Source organism: Eretmochelys imbricata, chromosome 8, assembly GCF_965152235.1.
Source record: "Eretmochelys imbricata isolate rEreImb1 chromosome 8, rEreImb1.hap1, whole genome shotgun sequence".
NCBI lineage: Eukaryota > Metazoa > Chordata > Testudines > Cheloniidae > Eretmochelys > Eretmochelys imbricata.
Window position 1 is genome coordinate 47,936,260 of NC_135579.1, and position 16,958 is coordinate 47,953,217.

General features: G+C 44.2%; 1 protein-coding gene across 3 annotated transcripts in view; it reads right to left on the bottom strand.

The window, feature by feature from the left end:
• The window catches only part of PBX1 (PBX homeobox 1), a 242,823-nt gene extending 227,950 nt beyond the window's left edge, over window positions 1-14,873 (bottom strand). For all 3 annotated transcript variants that reach the window (XM_077824047.1, XM_077824045.1, XM_077824046.1), the window contains exons 1-2: window positions 14,540-14,873; window positions 11,495-11,568 (exon numbers count right to left, since the gene is read on the bottom strand). In XM_077824047.1, the coding sequence (XP_077680173.1) occupies window positions 11,495-11,568; window positions 14,540-14,730 (265 nt within the window). In that variant the 5' untranslated portion in view covers window positions 14,731-14,873. The remainder of the gene's footprint in view (window positions 1-11,494; window positions 11,569-14,539) is intronic.
• Between the last annotated feature and the right edge of the window lie 2,085 nt (window positions 14,874-16,958).

The following is a 16,958-nucleotide window of genomic DNA, read 5'->3' on the forward strand; positions in this document are numbered from 1 at the left end:
AGAAACATCAGCCAGGGGAGGCAGGAGACAGCTGGGAAGCACAGCCAGGCCCCACAGACCGGGCATTATAATCCTCTCTATCCAGAACGGCTACTGTGTGTGACAGACAGAAGGAACAGCCAGCATCTGGGAGGGTTAGAAGCCACACCCCAGAAACCAGCAATCCTCCTCCTGATCCCTGGTGCCCTACAGCCAAAGACCCATTGCCCAGAGCCTTACAGTCAGACAATATAATGACAGGGGCTCAGAAAGCAGCCCAACTTATTCCACCCAGGAGTAGGAGAGGCAGGAGAGAGCGAGCAGAAGGGCATTGCTACAGGGCCTTCTCGCACACACATAGTAAAATTCATTAACCAATTAACCCACCCACCTCTAGGCTGGGAGGCAGGTAAATAACCATGAGCCCTGTTTTACAGATGGGGAAACAGACACAGCGCTTAAGGCTCAGCTCCTCAAAGAAAGCTAGGAGCCCAAATACCTTTGTGGATCTGGGCCTCAGTGTTCAGCGACCCATCGCTGCAGAGGCAGAACGTCTTGAATTCCACTTCCATGCGCATTGATCTAGACCCGTGATCTCCGGCAGCTCTTTGCCGCACGTGATATTAAACCATGGTGTGACTGAATTATTAACCAATCTAAGTTATTAACCAATCAGGCTGCTTTTACTATGTTCTGAACCAATTGCAGTTAATAAAATAATAATACTTGGTCAGTCATTTTGCTGTGAGAATATATTATATATACCCACATACACACACTAAATATTTCCTGCTATACTGTTTAAATAGGATTGTACAGTACTATAGTAAATGAACCAATGAAATTCACACTGCTGTGGCTCATTTGCGTAATGCCGATCGCTAATTTGACTCCTGAACCACGGAGGCCTGAGTATCCGTGAGCTAGACCACATTGCCGGAGATGGACAGCCAGCCAGCCTGCCTTAGCAAAGGGAAGCAGCAGATTGGACTGTGAGCTCTCAGGGACCATCTTGTTACTTGTCCATACAGCGTCTAACCCAAGGGGGCCCTGATCTTTCCCAGGTGATACCTCAATGAGCAGTAACAGCAGATAAGCATCCCCCTATTAATTCCCAGGGAAAGTCAGAGCCATTGCTTGCTTGCTTGGCTCCCACCCACCAATGAGGAATCAGGGTCATGGAGAGGCAGGATCAGCTGCTCCACCCCGCTTTGAAGCTTAAGCCACCCAGGTGAGCAAATGTTATAGAATAGCCCTGCCAGACAGAAAGTAAATTCCAGCCAGCTGGGGAAATGCCAAGCTGACTCAGGCCACAGGCTCTGCAAATAGCAATAGGAGACCTTGAGGGGGAAAGAGGCCCTGCTCTGTCAGACACTTCAATAGTTCATCCTCCCGGTGGGGCTGCAGTGGAGAGCCCCCACTCCTTGCACCAGTGGAAGGATGTTTGCTCAGGTATTCGCAGAGTGAGGAAATGAAATATTTGCTACTGAGCTCTGAGACCTTTCAGGCCAACCGCAGGAGCAGAATTCCCCCACCACCTTAGCAGCATCACATGCAACAGACAGCAGCCCCCGTATCTGCCCCATGCACAAGCAGAGTAGGTGCCGACCCCACCGTGCAGGGCACTGTATGCACAGGACACCCTGGCTCAGGGAGATGCACTTATCTTTATGCCTCTTTTGAATCTTTACTCTTGATGTGTTAAAATGGCCCAAGTGTTCCAAGAGCGCCTACAACTTTGGGTGCCCAGTTTGACACCCCAGTTTTCAGAAGGGGCAGGCCACCTAGCCTCTGCAAATTGGATCCCCTTCAAAAGGTTTCAAGATAGGCACCCAAGCAACTTACGCGTCCAAAATCACCAGCAATTTGAGGCTGAAGCAGGTAAGAGGCTGACTCATATCCAAAGGAATAAATATTCCACAAGGTGCTCTCCATATATAAAGCTTAAGAAACTGTATTACTTCAGTTAACAAGTGTGTAAGTCAAGTCACTGCTCCTCAGATTTTTAATTTCCCCAAACAGCATCAGCACTTTGGCAACCTCTCCTGACTGGGTTCAACAGCCAGGGATAGCCCATGCATTTGCCGCAAACTCACTTCCCTGTATACTGCAGCTCCCACTCCCTCTGAACTCAGGGGGAGTTTGGCCCCTAACTCCAAAGATTTGAATTTTAAAAGATTCCGACTGTAGAGGGCTCTTTAATTTAGCAGACAAGAGCATAACATGGATCTCAAGGTTGGAAGATGAAGCTAAACAAATTTAGACTAGAAATAAAGGCCCGATTTCTAAATGGGGGTAATTAACGATTTATGACAACTTACCAAGGGAAGTGGTAGATTCTCCATAACTTGAAGTCTTTACCAGGACTCGATGCGTCTCTAACAGAGATGCTCTAGCCCAACCAGAAGTTATGGTCTGATGCAATAATTACTGGGTGAAATTCTATGCCCTGTTTTATACTGGAGATCAGATTCAATGATCAAAATAAACCCTCTTCTGACCTGAAAAATCTAATTTTGTCCAGTGACATTCATATCATGATATCCCAAAGCGCAACTTAATGCAAAAAAAAAAAAAAAAGAGGCCACATTAAAAGATCTATAATCCTGCCATCTTAAATGTTTTCAAAAGTCAGGAACTTCACACTGTATGCATAACCTTAAGTCTGCCCCTTGTATAGTTCCTGACTGCAGTGAAACTGGTAGATGTCTATCTATGCCACGGCTGGCATGCTCTAACTGTTATATCACATTTAACACTTCATTGTACTGTCAAGTCACTGCAGAATCAGACCAGGAGCCCACATAAACTGAGTGTGTGTGTTTGTGTGTGTGTGTATATGCGTGTGCATACATACACACAAAGAGCTTGCATTTTTCAAAGTTTATTCTGAAAGAACAAAAATAAATGTTTCAGATTATTATAGGCAGACAGTCTCCCTCTAGGTTCCAACCTCGCAAAACATTTGATGAGACAGGGACTACTCACAGCAAATAAAATTAAGCACGTGCCTATGTCTTTGTAGGATCTGGGACTCAGCCCAGCTACTGAGAATCAGGCCGCAAAGAACAGTGAAGAGACTTCGGAACCAGGTACTGTAGTTTTGAAGGTCACCTTTCATTATTCATTTCTTATTCTGCAGTGATGCTGATTAGTAAAATGTTATCTAACAGGAGAGAAACTAGATTTTCTTCTTCTAGTGTCTAAGGTGCACAGTCAGATAGTTTAGGGCAAATATTTTGGTAGAAGAACCTAGATGTGAAACTAACTAAAAACAGAACCTGAAACTGACCAGCTTAGTTTCACTGCCCATGGTGAGTGGAAAAAAGAAACTAAAATCAAGGCATCCTCAGCAGTGAGGAAATGCAAATTACATTTTTAAAATCTATTCAGTTTTAGCTAATTTTTCCAATGTAGTTGACATGAAATGCTGAAAGTAATTATTTTAATTATCATAGTTATTAGTAACATGGGTAGGGATTATTTATTTATTTTTTTTTTTTACACTAGCTGATTTTTCACCTTCTTAAAAACAAGGTGGGGAAATTGCCCCTTTTGTTTAGCATGAGCAAAAGGTTATTTTGGGTAAGCTCTTTTCTACAAATAAAAGATCATTAAAGTCGCATGCATGTTTTAGATATCCCCTCAAAATATACATTGAAGCCTATTATATCCAGCTAGATTGTGCATTGCTCTTGTATATTTTTGGGAAATGCCAAAGCAATGTACTGCACTTCTATGTTGCAGGCACAGATAGACGGTTTCATCTGGTGGAGACATGGATATACACAGCTCAGTAAAGTAGTGTCCAGCAACAGCGATCTCTGTGCAGCTCCCCCATAAAGCTGCCTGATCCTTTTCGAGTCTAATGTTTGCTGTCAGGAAAACCAAAATGTAAAAAAAAAAAAAAAATCTGTATCAGGTTTTTAAACAATTAAATTACTGCTGGTGGTTTTCCCTGTCCCCCCAGCTCTATTCACCAGACCAGAAGAACGCTATTAAGACAGGCTCATGACTGCAGATGGGAAAGATGGGACAGCAGGGAAAAGATGAATATGGGGAAAGATGGGAAGAAGTGACCCAAATTGAAGAGGGGCAGGAATACGGGAACCTCCCACTGAAGAGACTAAAATCCAGGATCTGTTAGTCCCTGCCTCAGAGCACATGGCCAATCTCTCTGGCAAATGTATCTGAAGAGTTACACACGCACACACACAACTGGGATGTTGCCTGCGAGAGATCCCTGTGACAGACAACTCTGACCAAAGAACAGAGCAGAGGATTCAGTTTGCTGGATTCTGTAACCAAGGCCAGTAGTAGGCTTTTCCCCCATTCTGCACTCTGATTTAGGCCTAGTCTACTCTTAAAATTTAGGATGATGTAGCTCTGGAGCTCAGGAGCATGAAAAACCCACATCCCCCAGTGGCAGAGCTCTGCCAATGTAACCCCTGGTGTAGACGCAGCAAGGTCAATGGAAGAATGCTTCCATCAGCCTAATACAGGTCTACACTCAAAAGTTAAGTTGACCCAGTTACGTTGCTCAGGGGTGGGAAAACTCCACACCGCTGCACAATGAAGTTAAGCCAACCTAGCCCCCGGTGTAGACAGCACTAGGTTAGTGGAAGAATTCTTCCTTTGACCTAGCTACCGCCTTGCAGGGAGGAGGATTAACCCCTCCCATAGCTGTAGCGAGGGTCTACACTCAAGCACTACAGCAACACAGCTGCAGCGGAGCTGCCATAGGGTTTCAAGCGTCGACAAGTCCCTCGCCACCATCGCTGGGCGCTGACTTGTCGACACTCGAAACCCTACAGCGGCTCCATTGCAGTTGCACCGCTCTGCACTTCAGTGTAGACACTTGCTACAGCAACTGGAGGAGTTCTTCCATCGGTGGTGTTAATCCACCTCCCCTGCTAAAGCCCTGGAAAAACTCGACAGCGGCAAGGCGTAGACATGGCCTTCGTTTAGGGAGCAATCCTTTAACTGAAAATAAACTCTCTCAGCCTGTCGCTGCCGAGCGGCATGTGCCGCGGGATTCGTTGATTCATAAAATGGAGACTGGGGTTTCTCCGAACAACTGTATCCCATAATGCATTGCTGAAGGACTAGCTTCCCATTGCCAGTGCACTGGGCACAATAATACTGTTCTAGCTAAAAAGGAGGGAGAAGGGAGCGGTTTACTGGCACGAGGGCAAGTGACTAATTCTTTGGTTAATTTGGGTTTCATTTACAAAAAGTTATTCTTCAATAAATAGCCTCCTATGTCTCTCATCAACTCTCCATTTCAGGAGAAAATGTCTCCGATCTCCCTGTGCCTGTACGCTTCTTAATTCCTCTCCCACTCTGTTATCGGCCAGAGAACTGAACACTTTAATTTATTCAGCATCTTCACACTACTGTTTTCTGTCATTTATACCTATACTGCCCGCTGTCTCTTGTTATTTAACTTTGCGAAGCAGTTGGGGCCGAAACGCCTGCGAGAGAGGCTGTGCAGAACACAGCCTGATCGGGCTACTTTTCCAATCATTATTTTCATTTTCAGTCAGGGAAGCTTCTGCTCAAAGCCAAAAGGAAGGAATTTACACGGAAACCCAGTGATCCACCAAGGAGCCCATCTATTGATTGCGGCAGGGAAGTGACTGAAGGCATAGCGCTGTGGCCGTGGCACTTTCAACAGCTAGAGAGTGAGCATGCCCACACACTTGGCTCTTGGCTGGGGCTTTTAGGAACTACTCTAACGAATAACCTATAGTAAAATAGTGTGCTGTACATAATGTTCTTATATTTTACTGTAGCTTATTGAACAGACTGCTATATTATTGTAGCTCCTAAAAGCTCCATTGTGCTAGGCACTGTACATGTACATGATAAGTCAGGCCATACCTGGGAAGCTTACAATCTAAATAGACACAGGAATATTTTACAGATGAAGGCCCAGAGGTCACAATGGGCAGAGTGGGACACTCAACCCACTGCAGTGCTTTGACCACAGGACCACCCTTCCTCTGCAAAGGCGAGCTGGCAAGAAATGTAAATCTCACCCACAGTGGGCATGGTGCACCCTCTCCAGAGCATCTAGTCCAGGGGTGATGGCAGGCAGTCTCTGGAATGAATGCTGCCAAGGCAACACCACAAGTTCTGGGGGCTGCAACGGACTAAGCCGGCAGGAATTCCACCTCATCCCAACGCATCTTCCGATCCAGCCACCCAACCCGAAGTACCCCGACGCCACCTGACACGCACAGGAGAGATTTAAGACCAATCAAAGCCTATCCCCGAGCAAGACAGAGCCGGCCAGGGGACTCGCCTCACGTCAGACCCCCTAGTTAAACAAGGCCACCAGACTGCACGATTCAACTCCCTCTGGATAACGCAGGGGGGGGATCACCTCCATCTCCGCAGCTACTGGCAAATTTAATTGGCATCACGGACACAAAAAAATCCCTGTCACCCCACAGTGCCCCAGATGTCCTCCTCATTGCCAGGCTGGAGTCAATCGCAGGCCTCCAGTTTCCACCTCCTTTCACACTGCCTCGCCAGTTCTGATTCCGATAATTTTGTCTGCTGTGTTCTAAGGGGGGGGAAGGATCTTTGTACAGACCCCCACCCTCCCATCCCCTCCTCTTGGCAGTAGAGAAAGTATAATTAAAACTAAAGCTTTTGGACATTTCAGCAGCACAGGAGGGACCTGCACCTGAGTGGAGAGCTGCATTTGTCATCCCCACTAGGCAGGTCCCATCAATAGATACTCTCTGTTTGTCTTCAGTCCCAGTCTGGGCTGCTGGTTTATGCCCCATCCTCATTCATACCCTACGCCCTGTCACGCCGCAAACTTTTCCCTTCCAAGGGTGCACGTGGTCTCCAATTAAGTCAACCCCTCCACCCCGCCCCGAAAACCCCTTTCCCTCTGTGCAGTTATTTCCTTCATTCCTATTTTTCTTCCTTTCCCTCTAAAGATACTACGTTTCTGGAACTAATTGAATCAAGAGTCCTGCAAAGGCTTTCGCGGCCAGCATCTGGCAACCTTCAGGGGCCTACACCAAGCTGCGTTTGTTGGGGCAGAAAAGTCTAAACCTCCCCCACTCTTCCCCTCCCAACCATCCCCCGCCACTGGTTATATATTCTTAAACCAACCTCGAGGCGCATGCCAACTGTGGATCCAATGCAAGGTCGCCAGGAGAACAGTGCACAGCTCAAAAGGGCAGCTAAAGACATTTGAACAGCAGCCGCTTAAAAAAAAAAAAAAAAAAAGCAGCACAATTCTAAACCCCGCTTTGCTTTGGAGGGGAGCGGGGAGCGCTGGAACCAAGGCTGGGATTTGCAGAGGAGCCCGAAGGAGTTAGGATCCTGATTCCGCTGTGGGAAGACAACAGGAGTGGAAGCAGGATCAGGCCCTAAGTACACAACTGCCACTGACATTCTAATGTGGGTGTTTAATGCTCCTTGGGCTCCTCTGCTGACTCCCAGCTTAAGGGAAGAACAGGAAATTGAGGGCAGAGTTTTAAAGTGATGCATAAAGGTCAAAAAGCAGAGCCGAAAAAAACTGCCCCATGCTACCCTATCCTATAAAGGGCAGATAGGGCCTTGGTTTGGCCATTCTCTCACTGATAAGATGTACCCCAGGAAACATTCACTTGCATACAACTCATGCTTGGCCCTCCTTTTTTTCTTCCAGCTTTAAAGAAAGAAATGAAAGGGGGGAGTGAGAGAAAAGAAAAGAAACCCCATACCGTAATTGCTATATTAAAAAGAAATGGCAGGCAAGAATAATAAGGGCGGTGTCAGAAGTGAAATACAGTAGCAGACATTAAAAAAAAGAGAGACTACAGTTCTATGATGGGGGTGTTAATTGAACACAGAGAAAGGCAGAGAGCTAGAGAGAACAAAGGGGTGCTAAGGAAGCAAAAAACAAAAAAATAAATAAAATATTCTACCTCCTCCAAAGAGCTGATTTGAGTTAACTTTCATGAAGATAATGCATAGGAGAAGGGTGGCTAAGAAGTGCCTTATGTAGCTACTATGTTCAAAATTTAAACACAAAAACAAAACAAAAAAACCCAAAAAACAAACAAACAAACCAAAACCACTAACAACAATTACACAGCTAATCATTGCTGTCTAGAAATTTATTAATGGAATATTTAATCTGTTGGGGGTGTATTAATTTTCTTTTTATACCTGAATTACTTTGACACATAGAAGGGAAAAAATAATTTAGAAATTTTAAAAAAAAAAAGTCAGGGTCTTTTTAAATAAAACGTGTTTCACATTCCCATGTCCACAAAAGAAGCGAAAAAGCGAATATCCCATCTAATGTTTAAGGAGGAGCAATCGGATTAAATGATCATAGATCCTGCATTCACCTTCTCTCTCTTCTCCATTTCCCATCAAACGAGATGGGAGTTGGAAAAGGCTCACAGCTGAAATAGACGCTGCTGCATTTTGACAGCAGATATTTTCCAGTTTGCTATCCAAGGACCACACGTCTGCGTTTGCCTTGCCTGATTCCTCTACTTAGCAATTCTGCTCAGGCAGAGAATCATCTTTTCAAAAAAAAAAAAAAAAAACCACACACACAGGAACCCCCACCCCTTGCAAACTTTTCATAATTGACAGTGCAATTTTTTTATTTAAATTTCTATTGACTGGGAAATCAATTGCATTTGAGACAATGATGGCTTCTACTTTTATTATTATTTTATTCCAAAAAGCCAATTAGCCATTTGAAGCTAGTCCTACCAATTTGCCCCCAACGAAGCAACCAAAAAAGAAGGGAAAACACTGCAAATTAGCAGAGACTAATCATGTGTACATTTAAGCAACAATTTTTCCTGCATTCACCTCAAATCAAGTCTCTCCACTTACTACTTTTTAAAAGACATCACTCTGAAATAGACAAAAGAAACTAACGGATTCCAGCAAACAAGTTTATATATATATAATAAAGCATGCCTATAAATGCTTTAAAATAATTGAAGAGTCAGCTTGCAAAAGGGGACTCCAGCCAGTAAAGACAACCTCTTTTTCTAAACTTCATGGACACTTTGGGTTTGCTCAGACAACGTTAAAGCTATGAAATATTAGCCGTAATGTTGCGGGAGATGGTGGTAAAGTCTCCATCAGGCTCTGGAGTCACTTAAATCAAGCTGTTTGAAAGCAAATCCCCGTTTCCACACATTGTAACGCTTGAGATGGGATGAGTGGAACACACACACACACACACACACACACTCGCCCCACCAGAACCACAAGCCACTTGAGTAGCCAGGATTTTATCCGACAATGGATTCCACCCCGCTGACTCCACATCAGAAATTCAGACGTGGGGAGGAAATCTAACTTAGCCCCAACTTTCACCTTTGCACACCTGCACCTTGGATTGCACTAGGCCTGTATGTTCCTTTTGGATGAGGCTCATCTTCGGAAGACCATGGCTACTCAGCTATAGAATTTGGTCCAAGAAAAGAAGAATAAACATATCACCTGCACCTTTCTTAGTTTCAAGTGTGATGGATTTTTCTTTTCTTCTTTCCATTTATAAAGCAAATTATTCTCCATACGCATATAGCGGGGTTGATAAAAATTCATTCCAAATGCCATCCTAATTTACCTCTTTGGGGGGGGTTATTCTGTTTAACACAGCAGCCTCCCGTCTAGCAATCCAGCCAGAATGATTAAAGGGAGACAGTACCCATCCACACCTGCTCTTTGTTTGCACTGTCACACTTTGACCTAATGTCTCTCTAGATTTTAATTAGGGGATCGGAATTCACACACCCACTCATTATGGACACTCAAATGCTCCCACCTCACTCCGATTCCCTATAGCCCAACAGCTTCTCCAAAAATTAGAGCGGATGGGGATGTGGGTTGTTGTTTTTCCCGCTGTATTTCCAGTTGCTCTAATTCAAAAAGAATCACCCCCTACAACTTCACGACTGCTTTGATTTCAAACCAGGGCAGATATTGATTAGAGACTGGGCCAACCACCAACATTTTATAGACAACATTCTCAACAAAACAAATAAGAGAAAGAAAGAGGGAGAGAGAGACAGGTCTTTTTCTTGGCTAATAGAAAATAAAAGGAGAGGAAGAAAAGGCACTTGCAGGATTTCCAAGGCATCTCTGATATTTATATATACAGCATCCATTACATTATAGGAACCATATACAGACTCCATTCTATTATAGGAAATATATAATGAACGGTGTTTCAATAAGGTCAGGCACTGGCTGTGCAGCCCTAAGGACTTCAGAGAGTTGAATGCCACTGCTAGGTGCTTTGTCTAGGTTACAAGCTGCTCAAACAACATTTAACAAAGGGCCTCCTTAGTCATATTATATATATTACAAGAGTCAAGTAACCACATTTTCAATCAGCTGCTAACGTGATGAGGCTTATATATTATATATACTTTTTTTTTTTAAACAGACACAGATTCGGGTTTCCAAAAGCTGCTCTCCCCCACCATGTGTAACTATCAATGTATATCAATTGGGCATGCAATCATATTTATTGTCACTTTCATTCATGTCATGCCCTTGCTTATATAGTTTAGATATGAATTATTGACTGTTACCGTCCTGCTGGTAAAAGGGGAGGGGGAAAAGAAAGGCAAGTAGTTCTCAGCGTGCTAAAAAAGAAGCTGTTGGATCAGGCGGCCTATATGCAGTTCATTTTTCTGGGAGGCATAAGAAAGGATTTTACCCATTCGGAGGGAGGAAAATAAAATTAAAAATTGCAAAAAATAAAATAAATACATGGCGGCGGATGTTGCTAAATGTCCTTCCCTGAGCATCTGTTGTTTAAGATCACCCTTGATTGATGACTGCTATTTTTTAATTGTTGCTTTTAAAATTTAAATGCCCTCCTGGGATGTGTTATAAGTGTGTTAGTGCACGGTAGGAGGTCTGGAAAAGTGGGAACTAGCAGAATGAGTGTTGTGATGTCATTACCGCCCTTACAGGAGAACACCCCCTGCCATAAAACCACAGTACCCTAAAGTAATCAACAATCTAATAGATAGGCTTCCACTAAAGGTATTTGACAACTCTCTCTGTGTCATCTGGTGCCAGTGACTGGCAGATACACGGGGATTTTAACTTTATTTAAAATTAAAAAAAAACTTTAGAAGTGTATTTTTATTCTTTTTACCCTTATTTAAGAGACAAACTGAAAACACCTTCTTAGGGGGCTGTTTGTTTTTTAAATCTATTTCCAAACAGTTTTCATAGCAGAGCAATATTTTAAAGCTGTAACAAGAAAGACAATATATTAAAAGCAGCATATGGCAAAAAAAAAAAAAGGTTCCATGGGTGAAGATTAATTAATATTTTCTCCTCTTCAACAGATACCCTACTATGCAATGTTAATGCCCGAAGTGTAAAATATTCCATTTTTCCCTTTAAAATAATATTAAAAAAATAAGAACTTTTGAGGAGAGGGAAATACCCTTAAAGCGGAAAAACAAAATCGGCACAAAACCCATAAGAACATCAGAATCCCCATTCCTACCTGTTTTTTCTTTGATTTCACACAAGACGTTAAAAAGGGCCGGCTTCATTCTGTGGCAGTTTAAAGCATGTTTCCTGCAAGAAAGAAGCAAGGTTAGGGTGCCATGGCAGCTCAAGACAACTTTCAAAATTGAAATTGGCTAGCATGTGCAAAAGGAGGGGGGAAAATACAAATATTCCTATAAACAATAGCATGTGCAAAAGGAGGGGGGAAATACAAATATACCTATAAACAATATACATTTTGGCCAAAACTGCACAGGAAGTCACCGTTCAATAACTTTTAGGACTTTAACTGGTGATCTTTCATCCTTGAGGGGCTACCCACTAACGCAGATAACATAAATTAGGCCAATTTAGGAATTAGTAGCAAAAGCCATTTTCAAGTAAGTGGCATTCACAATCTAGCAGCCCTAGCCAGGCAATTAACAGCCAAAGCCAGGAACATGTGGAAGACAATCTTATTGAAATACACAGCACTGAGATCTGTCTCCCTCCCTCTGACCCCGTCCCCACACTACCCTCCTTTCTATTTAATACACCCATGTGTTCCAATTCATCCTGCAGATGCTCCTCAAAATTTGAAAGGTGCACCGACTGTAACTGTCAATTTCTAGCATTTCAGGACCCAAGTGAAAGAGAATGGAAATGCACTGCCAGGGGCAAACACACACATCTGGGCACAAAAATTCATTTTTTCATGTTTACATTATGCGTCTTGTGTACACACTGCCTGCTTGCTGATGTTAAGATTCAATTATTGACAATTAGGACACTACACACATTTAAAAAAAAAACACACACACACACACAACCCTCTGCCTGCTGGATTTTTTTAAATTTTCTTTTCGGGCGGCAGGGATTAGTTATTGTTTTTGCGGGAGGCAGGAGAGTTGCTTGTTTCATTGGCTGGTTGCCTTTAAAACCCATCAGGTGCCCACTTAAGCAAAGAAACAAATGTCATTTTTTTTTAGCCATATAATCACTTTGCAAAGGGCTTGGTTGTATAAAGGGCTGTTCCAATCGGGCATCAATTATGGGAATGCTGTTTACCAACTGAAATTATATATAAAGGTGGTGGAACCATCTGGCAAACATTCATTATTATTTTCCTCACCACCCTAAGCCCCCCACCTGACCCCACCTTATGGTAAAAGATTGGTATATGAAGTCTCTCAAAGGCATAACCCAGAAAAGCCACACTGTCCCCTTAGCAAAGAACTCAAATGATCACAGCCATTTGTATATAAACAACGCATATGTGCTACACATACACACTTAGCAATTTACATCTTTGAAGGAACTTCATAAAAAACTAACATGGGATGCATACGCAGGATTGAAAACCACGCATTGCTGAAAAATATAGTCGGTTTCGCAGCTGAAAAGAAAGTCCTGTAAGGAAGTAGCTGTGGGTAGCCCAGCAAGGCAAAACATGGAGCACCATCCAAGTCTCAAAGTTCTGTTTGTTTTTAATTTAATTGAATGTATATTACACACGCAAAAAAACACTCACACACACACACAATTTCTGTAACTTTCAAGATAAAGATTTTCCCCCTCCCCCAGCTCTGTCTGGGCATGAAGTGGGAAATTTCTTCATCCTAAAAGCTAGCAAGCTCTGCTTCTACAACAATCAGCCCAATAACAAAGTATCCTATTATATTGGGGTTTTAAGGCTAAGAAGACAGAGAGACCAAATATAATAGCATACCCTCATGCCTTTGGAAGTAGATCCAAGCTAGTTTATTGGGATGTGTGTTTTTCCATGAACAATGTACTCTAGCAATCTGTTCCATTGTGGAACATATGTGCCAGTGAGAACTATACCACACCTAGAAGCTTTTCTTCAGATAATAAAATTCTAATGTACATCAGACAATTTTTGACAACTTTATATTAAAAAAAATAAATAACTGAGCCTTCATTTTTCTAAGTTTTGCTAGAGCTTCTCAAAGCTGTCTATTGAGCTTGCATGCGATGAAGTTGAATATGTTCCAGTTAGCAGATTTTTACTGTTTTTTTTCCTTTTTAATATCCCACCATAAAAAAAAAAATCTGTGCACGTCTGTCCCAACCATAAAATGTAGCCTTAGAAGAAAGTGCATTATTTTAAAATGTGTCCAAAGATGATATACCACTTGGTGCATTTTCTATGGAATTCAAAGCAGGCTACTGTGTTTTTAAAATTGTCTACTGTAAAATGAAATACTACAGTGCAAATGCTGAAGAAGAATCAGCTGCCATTCCCAGATCCGACTCCAAAAATGTACATAATCCACACATGGTTCCAATAACACACAGTAGTGTCATAGGTGCCTAATGTGGGGGGTGGAGGGGGGAAAAGAGAAAGAGTGTAGTTTTTGTACATATAGCTGGATTAGACAGTAAACCCACAAGAAACTGACCCAAGTTTTTGTTGTTTTTTTAAATCCCCTCACTCCAAACAAGAATTTGAGTAAGACTTTTTCAATGAATAAAAGCAAATATCCACCCCTCCCCATGAAAAGGCCTGTTTTTTAAAATCCCATGGAAAAGCTTTTCTAAAAGGGCAGATAACCGGCGACAAAGAAAGTGATTTGTTTTTACACACACACAAAAGAGCAAGGAATCAATTTTTTTAGAAATCCTAACCATCCCAAGACACGGGCAAGAAGGGCGGGATGAAAGGAATGAAAATCAAATAATTTAGCAATAAAGTCTAGCCTGGGACTTTCTCCTCCTGCAATACCACCCAGCAAGATGATGTTCAAAACTTAGCCCTCCTGTCCTGTTCGACTCCAGGCGCCATGGAAGTGAGGAAGGCCGGCTTGAGATCAGAGAGCAGTTTCAAATAGATAGATAAAGACAGACTGATATAATGTAACTATATCATATCACCAGATAGATAGATAGATACACTTGCGATCAATATTTCTCCTGCGGCTCTGGTTCCTTCCCTTCCCAACCTAGCTGATCTTCAAAGCAGAGAAAGCACAATGAAGAAACCCAGCACCATGCAAGAAGGAAGAGAAGATTTCGCCCGCCCCCCCCTTTCCCATCTCACCTGGCTTGTGCCTCATCCAAACTCTGATCTGTGATGGTCATGATCTGTTGTAAAATGTCTCCAATGTCTTGTTTCCTGCCTCCCTCGCCCTCTGTCCCTCCTGCTCCATCCTGCATGTGTTGGGACAGGCCGGGATGTCCTGCCATCCCCACCCCAGCATGGGAATGCATCAACCTGGGTTGATCGTCCATCGCCCAAGCTAGCAGCAGCAGTCCCTTTTCTCCTTCCTTCTCCCTCCTGCTCCTTCAGCGCGCCTCCTAGGGAGAAACCAGGCTTTTTATCCTTCACGCTGGCTCCAAATCCTTCTTCTCGGGAGGAGGAAATTAAAAAAAAAAAAAAAAAAAAAAAAGGCAAAACGAGAAAGGGGGGAGGGGGATCCCGTTGCTTCTTGAAGGAAGGGGGGAAGGGGACTCCGGGGGATGGGGAGGGGGAGGAGGGTGACTCCAAAAAGCAAGAAAAATAAAGCTCCTTGCCACTTGGGGAGGAGGATCAGAGCTGGATTCTGGCTGCTTTCTTAGTCCCGGGCTCCTTTTGCAATCGCAGAAATGAGCTATCAGCCTTTAAATCTGCCTCTTAATCCTTTTGCAAATAGGCATTGATCTGGGGAAGGCAGGGGCGAAGGAGGGTTGCAAGGCAAACTTTCCCCCACCCCCCTCCAGCCACTGCCAGAGCGATCTCAAAGGGGGTGGGCTGGTTTGCTTTCTTTCTTTTTTCCTCTCCCCTTCTTCTTGCAAAAGCCAGAGCTCTTCCCCCACCCCAGCAGCAGCAAAGCAAGCAAAATACCCTCCCTTTTCTCTCTGTCTCTGCAAACTCCAGCAGCCCCCTCTGCCTCCTGCTTTTGTTTAGCTCAGGCTCAGGACTCCTGAAACTGACACAGAAAAAAGCCACAGGAGGAGAGAGCCAAGCTGCCCACCCCTCTGCCTTGATTGGCCATCTGGGAAGGGCCCGAGCTCCTCCCACCCCTTCCTCAGACACATACACTCACATCCCCACCCCACCCCCCCAGCTTCCTGTCAATCACCGGGTTCAGAGGTGGGCTGTGCCCTGCTTCCATCCGAAGTCTCCAGTCCTTAAAGGTGCAAAGGGGTCTTTGCAAAAGAAAGTGTACTTGGCCTGTTCCCCGTTCCCCGTCGTCGTCGTCTCCCGATGTGCTTGCTCTTCGTAGGGGAGGGGAAGGCTTCCAACCCGGCCACCCTGCAGCCCTGCGAAAAGAAACAAAAGGAGGTTTATTGCAAACATGCCAACCTACCACTGGTTTACAAGCCTTGCCTGCATGTCCTTGCGAAAGCATTATTTGTACGCTGGGAAGCAGAGAGATGCCAGCTGTGATTTAGGAAAAGGGCCTGGTTCGCTCCGAGACCGGGCTGCCCTCCACCTTCATAAAGAGGAGACAGGCCCCAAGAAACCCTGGGGCTAGGTGAAAAACACTGGATTTTTTTACAAAACTAACTAAATAAACACCAGGTTATTTCATTCACCTGAAGTTTCTGTGCCTTTAGGTTACAGTTGGGTCACGTTCTCAGCCTTTCCTCCACAATCATGAAGGCTAGAAGGTTTTTTTTTAAATGAACTCCTTGCCTAATCCCCTGACTCCAGGAGTTGGGGCTTTAAGACATACACCAAATACTGTAAGAGTTGGCAGTGCTGGCTCTGGGTGACAATTCTGCAATAGGAGAGGCCATAGAAAGAGTTCAATTAAATGAGTGCTTGCCTTTCTTCCCAAGTGCTAAAGGGGTTCTGTGGAGCGAAGGAAGTTTTGGAATGATTTACAGAGCACCATCAGCACTGGCCCTCCCCTGTACAAATAGAGCTGGATATGGTGCCCGCCCCAAGGAGCTTACAAAACAGAGCCCTGTCTGCTTCAGGAACTCAATCCCTTTAAACTGCCTTTGTGGGATTCAGTGAAATGAACCGGGGCACTGCCACCTTGAAAATCAATTTTGTCTGGAAATATCACAGTGGTCCTAAGTATAAGTAACTCCTGAATCACAGCTGGCAAGCGTGACGTTTCCCTCAAAGAGACAGTGACTGATTCCCCCTCCCCCTGAGCAGTGGTAGGGGTCTGGCATTGAAGCACCTGAATGGAAAGCGGCCAGCATGTCCATCCACAGCCATGAAATCTGTGACTGCCCCACAGATCAAACACACACTTGTCTGGAGCTACCTACCCAACCTCCTGCATAACAGCAGGAGCTGGCAGCAGGCGCAGACAAAGAAGTAGAGGGGCTTAGCAGTGCCTACCCATGGCCAGGCAGAGTCACTGCAAGGGGATACCAGCTGCCTGCCTCGGACCCAGCTGGGGGCCTGAGCATGCAGCTGGTATGAGTGTCACGTGAGGCACCTGACGTGGCAGGTGTGCCTAATGTGGGTAAAACTGAAAGAGATTGTCAGGTCTCTGTGCCTGGCCTGCAGGGCGGCT